Raw genomic sequence first — 9,740 nt, 5'->3', positions numbered from 1 at the left:
CATATCCCCTGACTACATTGCGCATACGCAACTTGTTACAATTCTATTGCGCATATCGATTGCGCACGCTTATATTCACTAATGTGATCATGTAATATTTTAACGATAATTTCCGTTTTTTCCTTCTTCTTTCTTTCCAATTGACATGATAACAATTTCATTCAAGTATAAATAAATTTTTTTCTTTATTTTTTCATCTTTAATATCAAATTGATGCAATTCTCGAATATCGTAACTAATTATTTTTACTTAGTGTTGCAATCGATCGAAAATGATTGTGGTTTTATACCTAAATGTTTATTCATTTGCGTTTTCTTGAAAACCAACTTTAAAATTAATTAAGTTTTATTTGTTACGAGTAAAAGAGGCTTTTTTCAAAAATGCTATGTTAATATTGCGATTATATATTAATAATGATATAAAATATATATGTGTCGTAAGTGCTAACAATATGTTCCTTGTTTACAATTTGACTAGGGATATTTTTGTCTTCATTTATTTTACCATTAAAATTTAATTTTCTAAAGTTTCCTACACCGAAATCTTGCGAAAAAGTTCTTTAACATAACAAGTGAGAATAAAAATATTTTTCACTATACCTTGGTACAGTAATGGTTAACCTATATTTAAGTTATATACAAACAAAATATTTATGATTGACTATTTATAATGAGTGACGATACAGACGATAAGAATTCTGCATGCAGTTCTGCATTTAAATCTAATTGGACTAAACATGAAAAATTTTTATTATTAAAAAGTCTTAAACTTTATGGGCATAAAAATATAGCTGCTATATCTACATTTCTCTCTAATAAATCTCAAGATGATATTCAAGATATGATAAATAATTTAAAAAGTAAATCCAAGATCGTAAAGAAAAATACATCTTTATTAGATGATTGGATCGAACATAAAATAATTAAAAAAAAAAATACATTAATCCGGCAAGTATTACTTTTTATATCTCTGTTTGAAAAAAATCCTTCCGACAACAGGATGTGTGACTATAGGTAATTCTATATATATAATAATTATTATATTTAAATTAATTATTCTTTAGGATCCTATCTGTTAAAACAGTTATATTCTTTTCTTTTTTTCAGAGAAATTTATCGTTATCTTTATAAGTTGTCTTGTAACATGAAAAACATTAAGCTTTCAAACCCGAATCAAGATATACTTTACAAAGCTTTTACAGTAATAGACAATAGAATTACAACTACACCTCAACAAGACAAACTTATATTACATCTAAAAAAACTTCTTAACGAAAATAAAAATATAAGAACTTATCCGAGCAAGTAAGTAGTTTTTTTAGGTCAATATATTATAATTTTATATATTTCTATTGAAATTTGTATTAAATTTATTTAATTGCTTTTTTTATTTTACAGAAAAGCTACTAATAAATAATATGAAAAGAAAATGATGTTGAAAAGTATCTTGAATTTGTAAATATTTATTTGTAATGTAATTTTAACATAACTAAATCCTATTAATATGTTTACTATCATTGCCACATACCTGTAATGCATCGATTTTCATTAAGAGTTCAGCATCATACATTTATGACAATCACTGGAATCTCTTCTCTGATAGCAACTGTATTAATTTAGGTTAACGCCTTCTCTTAACTTATAATAAAATAAATTATTTTTAATAACTGTAATGTTATAATATATATTTTATAACTGTTATAAACATTTTTATAGAACATTATTATTTTACTTCCATTGCTGCTGTACAATTTCTTTTTTTTTTAGATTACATATGTAAGTGATTCATTTGGCGATTACAATGAAACAACTATATTAATTAATATTGTGTATCTATTATCATAAAATATCGTTAAAATTAAATATACGTAGCAGATACATTTACTGGAAAATGAGTATATATATATATATATACGTGTGCATATATCGGCAAGTAATACGTTACACATTTATAAAGATGTGAATTTATAAGAGAATAAATTATACTTTATATTCAATACTAGTCCTAATGCTTTTTATAATAAATGCAAGAAATAATTAAATACTATTAATTTTGATAAAATAATTTTTACAAGATAATACAATTAGCTTTCTTTTCATTTTTATTTTTGAATTTCACCCTGTGAAATTATTTGTAGATTCCAAATTCCATTAATCTGCATAGAAGATAGAGATAAATGACACTTTTAAAGTGCTATTAATTTCCTACTTTTAACTTTTTGAAGGGAAGTTTACATCCATTGATGTATCGTTCGATTGTTCTGATTCATCGCCCCAATTCCAATTAGAATTATCTGAACTTGGGTAAGTAGTAGGACTCCTGAGACAGATTTAATTTATTTTTTATTTTTCTATGCATGTATATAAATTTGTTAAATGACGTATTTAATGACATACTTACTTTGTGCTAGGGCTAGTTATTAAAGATGATTTTTCATTAGAACCTGATTGTTTGTCAATATTATTTTGGTAAGCATTTGGCGAGCTTTGATAGTGCTCTCCGATGCTATATTGACTTTGTTCTGCTGTATTCATACCACCAATATCGCCCCAACCTTTCCTTCCCAAATCTCCTACCTAGTAATTACTTTCATTTATTCGTTGAACTTAGTAAAATAATAATAATGAAATATTTAATAAAACATTAACCTTGGATGCTGCAAGTTCTCCAATTTTAATGGCATTCTCAGTAGCTTTAGATGCTATTTTGGACGCATTAGAAGAAAATAATTGCCAACCCTACAAAGACAACTTTTTGAATACTTATGAAAATTTGATAAGTAATATGTAAAGATACATATGTTGAAATTAATTTTAACGATATAAAATTATCTCACACTGCTTAAAGACGATACAGCATTGTCAAAAAATTCTTGAGACATACTCTTAGGAGGTGCTTCCATTTGGAAACCAAATCCGCTGTATTTACCTCCTTGATTGGGCGGTATATTTCTACAAAATAAATAGAATAAGTACAAAATTTCAAGAAAAGCTAAGAATTACATACTCTGGACGATTAGCATTTTCGCTTTGTCTTCTAGCAAAGAAAGATTCAGTTTGAGCTTTAATGGCAGGAGAATTAGCATTCTGATAACTGGCAGTTATATCATTTTGATAAGCAGATTGATCTAGTTGTTCCGATTGTTGTTGGGATTGAAATACGGTTACTTTGGATTCGGTAGGACTCCAAGAATTTCCTTGCGCTAATGTAACAATCTACAAATAAACAAATTCATTTAAATATAATTAACCTTTTGAGTGGTGAATACTCTTAGGCTAAAGCACTTTGTAGGAATGGAATGCATTATTGCTAGCGCTAGTTCCATTGATCAATTATACTTGGCGTAGCTAATAACAAATTATAATCGTTTTTCTCTCAGATGAAATAATGCTAGAAATTTTCTTTCCAGCATAATTCAGGTGCGATGAAACTTGAAAGAATTATCAACACCTACAAACCGACATTGCATTCTTTGCATTCATATCAACAAATGCATATATGCGTCTATAGTCTACGCTGACAACTTATACTAAATGCATATATGCATTCATAGCACTCAAAAGATTAATAATAATAATATAGAATGTAAATGGTATTATTGACCTTATCCCTGTACAACGCAGCTGCTTTAGTATTATATTTTTGAGAAATAGACATAGAGTGATCCCAATCAGGTTGAGCTTCGAAGAACTCTCGTGCTAGTTTATTACCGCCAACTTTCATTTTTTCTAATTCTATTTCTTTCCATTTGTCCATAGAAATGGATCGTACAAATGATAAATGAACTCCAAGTCCTCTGTGCTTTCCTGAACATTCAAGGCATATCCAGATGCCATATGTAACTGAAGCCCATTGTGGATTATGTGTACCACACTCAAAACACCTCTAAAGAATAAAATGATAGTAGACAATCGTAGTTCATTTTGATAAAATTTAATTGGTAATTAATGTCTTACGTTATTTTCATTTTTGACTTTAAGTTGATTTAAAATTTGCCGAGTACGTGGACTAGCCATAATGTCAATATTAGTCAATATATGTATCACAAATTAAATGCATTGCCAACGATACATGCTCTACACACACATATTTACATATATATGCAACAATGTCCGCGCAGGATAGAGAAAAATATATCGATATTAATATCGATATATATAGATTCAATCGAAATATCGAAATATCGATATACAACTGAACGTCTGAAAGTATGCAACACTGCCTCCTAACGCGTGTTTACCATGTAGGTTGCCTATCTGCAGGAGGATTGTAAATATAATTGTAATAATATTAAATTTACCAAAAACACACACACACACAGTAACTAATTTTTATTCTTGTAAATTATTAATTTAATTAAATGATTATGCATTTCGATATTTTTAAATAATTTTTATGTATATATATATATATATATATATATATATATATATATATATGTATATATATACGAAAGCATTTTATTAATACAATTAACTTTGTGAATATTTTATTAAATTTTTCGTGATAGAAAAGAATATATTTTTGTGGGTCTCTATTATTTTATATTGCTATAATTTACTTTATTAATATATTATTAATTATCTTCACCTTTTAATCTTGCGTCGATAAAACGATATTTTCACAAGATTACCAACACGATACCTTTTCACTACAGATATAATTTTATTCTAACTCTATTAACAAAAAGAAACGAAAGTAATACAAAATGAACTATGTGACCTTCATTGTTATAGCATTGAATGGAAAATGTTTTCTTTAATCGTATTTGTATCTTAATTTTTAAACAATTTTACGAACATTTACGTTTAAACTATCGAATAATTAAATTTACAAAAGAAAAGAAAGGGGATAGGAATAAAGGTAAAAGTGTAACGAAATGGAAGGAGAAGGTTTTGGTTTGGTTGGAAAGTGAGGAATGAATGGATATGGTAGTCGATGAGTAAAGTAGTCGGTAGAGGAGAGGGGAAAGCGCGTGAAAGAGGGATAAAAAGGACAAAAGGAGAAAGAGAGGGTGAACAAAGACAAAAGAAGTTCATTACGAAGTTCAGTAGTAGTAAACCGTAGAGTACTGCAGCAGTTCTGTTCATACGATGACGAAGGGCTGAAAGGGACGTCGTGAAACGTTTCTAATACATGCATACATATACACATACGTGCATGTAGTAGTACACGTACGAATGGTCCATATGAAATCGAATGAGTCAAGAAACCGATGGACGAATTCTTAGCTTTTTTACAAATATTAATAATTATTCTCATCTTTTCAAATTATATTACCACGTTTTCGAATGCATCGTTCTTGAAATCACGTAAATTCATTTCAAATAATATGAATAAAACGCTATATTGTGTTTGCGAACTGATTTCTTTCTTTCTTTCTTTTTTTTTTAATCATTTGGAAATTTGTCTTTTCTTTATATCTCCCCCGTACGTTTGATCATTCTTGTTTCGATCCTCCTCCCTCGGCGTCTTATTCGGAAGAATCTCTGCTCTCGACCACGTTCCGTTTCACGTGGGGACATCTTGTCCGGGTAGTAGAATAAAAGGGGCAGTGGAGCTAGGATTCGAGGGGTACGTTCGATGGATGGGGAGCACAAGGACGGACGGGGTGCAGGAGGTTGAGGGGCTAGACGAAGAGAGAGAGAGAGAAAGAAATGGGGAGCATTGTCGAAAAAAAGAATAGTATGCTGCTTCATCGTAGGCACGTTCACCGTGCGCGCATAGCTTGCTAGAGGGGGTCGAAAACGCGCGGACCCCGGGGCTTTGCAGAATGAGAAGAGAAGAGAAGAGGAAATGAGAGTAGAGAAAGAAAGAAAGAAAGAAAGAGAAGAGAGAGAGAGGAAAGAAGAGAAAAGAAGAGAAAAGATGAGAAGAAAGCGTAGAGAAGAGCGAAGAGGAGGAGGGAACGGATGGAGGACGTGGTGGTACACACCAAGAGACGTAATACGTACGTGTGTGTATGCGAATGCCGAACGTGGCGTACCAACGAAACAAAATCGATATGCATGATTCACGCACGCGAGGAGTCACTGGAAGGGGGTGGAGGGTTTGGTAGGGTTCTTACGTGGGGAGAAGGGGAAGCTCTAGATAGAGAGAGGGGGAGAGAAAACAAATGTGTGCGTGGATGAATGCGTGCTTGGTTGGTTGGTGGTTGGTTGGTTGGTTGGTTGGTTGGATGCGTGCGTGCGTGCGTGCATGCGAGCGCATTTTCTTTACGCGTGTAGTATACTATGGAAAAGAAAGAAGGGAGGGGGAAAGAAGGGTAGGATGTAGGGTGCAAAGAGAGAGAAAGAGAAGGAACTAGAGAGTCTCTTTTCCCTCATCCTCTGTGCGTTTGTACAGGAAGGGTGAATGGTGGGGATGGAATAAGCGCGCTCGCCTCGAACCGTAATTCTATACAGAGAGAAGAGAAACACACAAGGATACGAAGAGGGGTATTCCTACGATGCTACCCCCTCGGTCACTCGATCAGTCGTGTCCGAAGTCCCACAGCGTTATAAGCTCGACGCTACGAAACCTCTCTCTCCTTCTCATCGTTCAATCGGAAGCGTCAGGACGCGCGCGAGCTAAAGACGCGAACCAAAAACGCAAAATCAAAGCGCGAACCAAAGCAAGAACCAAACACGCAAATAACCCCGCGCGCGCCAACGCCTCCCGCGAATTCGAATATATCGGACGAGTAGACGCGCGCATCCACGAACGATCACGGAAATACCGAGTTTACCCCTAACAATCTATTATCAACTGTGATTATCTATCTCTACGATCTAATCCCAATTGGAATATTCCCTCAACTGAAGAAACTCTTAAAAGGATATACATATTATATATTATATATACATATATATATATATATATATATATATATTTATGTATGCATATCTTATTTATTGCAAACGCGTCTTCTAATTTCTAACATTTTCTAATAGAATTAGAATAGAATATAATTCAGCTTGAATTCGTCGTCACACGACGATGAGAAACGCTTGGGCTCATGACGAACGAGGAAACGAGAAAGCTACGATACAGTCGAGCATCTTCGTCTAACAGGAGGAAAAATCGATCGCTCGAAAAGGCACGTGTCGTCTCTTGTAACAAATCGATTCGCATCTGGCAGAGACCCTCTCTTTTGAATACGACGCATTAAAGTTCGGGAGCTTCTTCGCGTTACCGAGTACTTTAGGGATTTCGATGCGAGGCGAGCAACGTGCGCCGCCGTCATTTCTTTTTGCGATCCCCATTCAACGGCGAGATATCGTTTTGTTTCTTAAATACTATTTCTATTATCGATCAATCTATAGACAATTATTTTTCTTTTGTTTTTCTAATCTCATCGGTTAAAATCGTTGCAAAATAAACAATATTTTGGCTTAACTTTCCAAACACTCGTTTCCCTTTTTACTGTCGCGATTTCATCTGATATTTTTCGTGCCCTTTTTCTTGATATCCAAAATTTTTTCGATTAATTTGCACTAACATCGCGACGACGCGTAATGCAAGATAATAAAATGAGAAAACGATGCCAAGTTGCGGTCGGCTGGGTCTGACTCCGAAACAAGATACGCCTGAGACTTAAAACACGAACAAACGGTAATATCGGTGCCTATACGTAAGTAATAATAGTTTGATGCTGATGGCCGAGCTTCTGCTCGAATAATAACACTCGAGGAAGCATACGCTTACTTTTAATCTACACACAAAAATAATATATTTCGGAAGAAGTTATGAAGGAAGGAAAGAAGGAAGGAAGGAAGGAAGGAAGGAAGATAATATCTTCGAAGATGGGCTTTCGTTTTTTCTTTTTCTTTTGGGAATAAACGGATACGCGTTACGTCCTTGTGTTTGAGCGTCATCGAGAGGAATTGTTTTCATTTTGTAATGAGGAAAAAAAAGAAAAAAAAAAAGAAAAATAGTTTAAATCTAGCGTTCTCTAATTACCGTGTAAGTTTCTTCGCAGAAGCAGTGAAAAAGAGTCGATGGAAAAGCGGGAAGGAAAGAAGAAACGCAATAACAGGTGGTTTCGCTTTGCGCATCTCGTCGTACATACGCGTATATATATGTATATCAATATGTATCCGCGTGTGTATATATATATATACATACATAGAGACGATGTCGCAAAAGACAAATTAGTATTGTAAGTGTGAAACATAGGAAACGACGCGAAGCTCGTTCATCCCTGCGCGTTATTTGAAAGGAGAGCATTCATACTTATTATATTTCTGCTTGTTTTTCTACCTTCCTAAAGGTAATAATGTGTCATCGGTGGTATTATAAATCGAGCACCGACAGATTTTTCTCCCTTAATTTTTCTTTTCGTTGCGGCAAACGGAATTTGCACCTAGCGTTAAGAAGATGAAAAAAGAAAAAAAAAGAAAAATCGCTAAAAAGGAAAAGAAAAAGAGAGAAAGAGAGCAGAGACATATCTAGTGTCCTGCTACATTATTACGCTCCAGGGCGTTCGTGTCCAAGGGGGACGCAGAGGAGAACAGAGATGGCAGAACGAGGAGACGCGTATAGGGGGCGGGGTAGGTGTAGACTTACTTTGGACTCTGGTGTGGGATTACCGTACTTATATTCAAGTCTAATATTAAGTTACCATTTTGCTTTACGGCAAGTGAACAGGCTGCCTGCATATAGGAAGCCATCCGAGCGCTCCTGAGACAGTCTGGCTCGTTAGTTTGGGCCCACCGACGATACGTAAATCCCAAGTACCTCTCTTTCCGTCGTTCTTCTTCCGCTCATATCCGGCTATATCTCTTCGCGCAAAGAAAAAAGACAAAAAAAGCTCCCAAAAAAAAAGACGAAAATAGTAAAGCAACAACAACAAAGATTCATTTCATCCCCCAAAAACGTCCCTCGTATTTTTTCTCGCGGTTGTATCATTCTCTCCCTTCGATTCCAAGTTCGAATATCATGCACCATTGGACTACGGTACGTACTCACGTAGTGAAGACTCATTTGTCAATCGTGTAACGTAGTTTATGCATGTATGTACCAAGCTGAAACGGGGATTCAAATTAGATGAAAATCATTGGTATATCGGTCCGAGCAAGATGATCACGGCTTGTGCCAAGCTGCGGCTTGCTTCTCTTCCTCGATATGTAATATTATTATTTGATTTGCTTATCTCATAAGGAGACTTCATATACTTGTCTTCGATTCTCTACGCGTTGTTTCCTTTCTTTTTCTTTTTTCGAGGATTCGATTAAGTTTATCGATCACTTAGATGCCCTTTGATCTTTTCGGTAAGAATTTCTAAGGTTGCAGTGTGGTCGATGATGTAAGCGCCGGGTCTGTCTCGATTCTGATCTCCTTTGATGTTGATGTGTACAACTGTTTTTTTCTTTTTAATATTCGAATTATTTTTAATTTGAATTTTTAACTTGATCGAATAAAATAATTACAAATAAATCTATTGATACGCGTTTGCTCGTACAAAGTAACATTTGAAGATATTGTACACATCGTGCTTAAAGATTTTATTTGAAAAGCAACGAACGCGAGTACACGACAGGATTCGATGTACATTGCTTTGACAGCTTTTTATAGTCATTTTAAATAATTCGCGTTAATACACGCGTAAATATATGGAAGCTTCTCAAATAAATATTTGTTTGTTTGTTCGTTTATTTATTCTTGTGTAACCCGACGAAAAGATAGGGGGAATTAGTGAAACGTGTGTTGTTGTCTCGTTAAAAATGATTGGTTGTTATTTCTGTATGCAAAAACTATGC

At 34.0% G+C, this 9,740-nt stretch overlaps 2 protein-coding genes across 4 annotated transcripts; one reads left to right on the top strand and one right to left on the bottom strand.

Moving 5' to 3' along the window:
• Positions 1-242: 242 nt before the first annotated feature.
• LOC122520603 lies at positions 243-1,996 on the top strand. 3 transcript variants are annotated; one of them, XR_006304569.1, is made up of 4 exons: positions 252-1,013; positions 1,107-1,304; positions 1,398-1,619; positions 1,767-1,996. XR_006304569.1 is itself a non-coding variant. In XM_043640725.1 (3 exons), exons 1-3 carry the CDS (start codon positions 670-672, stop codon positions 1,414-1,416), a joined length of 495 nt encoding a protein of 164 aa, XP_043496660.1. In that variant the 5' UTR covers positions 243-669; the 3' UTR covers positions 1,417-1,996. The 3 variants fall into 3 exon arrangements, 2 of the variants coding, with proteins under 2 accessions (XP_043496660.1, XP_043496658.1); XM_043640725.1 differs by having other exon boundaries at positions 243-947; positions 1,398-1,996; XM_043640723.1 differs by having other exon boundaries at positions 1,398-1,996.
• Positions 1,997-2,104: 108 nt separating this feature from the next.
• On the bottom strand, positions 2,105-4,115 carry LOC122520601 (ADP-ribosylation factor GTPase-activating protein 1). Its single transcript, XM_043640719.1, has 7 exons — positions 3,957-4,115; positions 3,604-3,885; positions 3,007-3,215; positions 2,837-2,951; positions 2,649-2,738; positions 2,401-2,576; positions 2,105-2,319 (listed from the first exon to the last, which is right to left on the bottom strand). Exons 1-7 carry the CDS (start codon positions 4,014-4,016, stop codon positions 2,211-2,213), a joined length of 1,041 nt encoding a protein of 346 aa, XP_043496654.1. The 5' UTR covers positions 4,017-4,115; the 3' UTR covers positions 2,105-2,210.
• Positions 4,116-9,740: the final 5,625 nt, after the last annotated feature.

The sequence above is a fragment of the Polistes fuscatus genome, unplaced genomic scaffold (genome assembly GCF_010416935.1).
Source record: "Polistes fuscatus isolate 324 unplaced genomic scaffold, CU_Pfus_HIC Scaffold4, whole genome shotgun sequence".
Classification (NCBI taxonomy): domain Eukaryota; kingdom Metazoa; phylum Arthropoda; class Insecta; order Hymenoptera; family Vespidae; genus Polistes; species Polistes fuscatus.
This window is presented reverse-complemented; position numbering and strand designations above follow the sequence as displayed.

Bases quoted from the DNA above. Each gene is read 5' to 3' on its own strand.
- LOC122520603 (XM_043640723.1), top strand. From the start codon at position 670: ATGAGTGACGATACAGACGATAAGAATTCTGCATGCAGTTCTGCATTT. The intron at 1,014-1,106 runs GTAATTCTATAT...TCTTTTTTTCAG, and splicing joins AACAGGATGTGTGACTATAG to AGAAATTTATCGTTATCTTT.
- LOC122520601 (XM_043640719.1), bottom strand. From the start codon at position 4,016: ATGGCTAGTCCACGTACTCGGCAAATTTTAAATCAACTTAAAGTCAAA. The intron at 2,952-3,006 runs GTATGTAATTCT...TTTATTTTGTAG, and splicing joins GAAAATGCTAATCGTCCAGA to AAATATACCGCCCAATCAAG. The intron at 2,320-2,400 runs GTAAGTATGTCA...AATCTGTCTCAG, and splicing joins ATAACTAGCCCTAGCACAAA to GAGTCCTACTACTTACCCAA.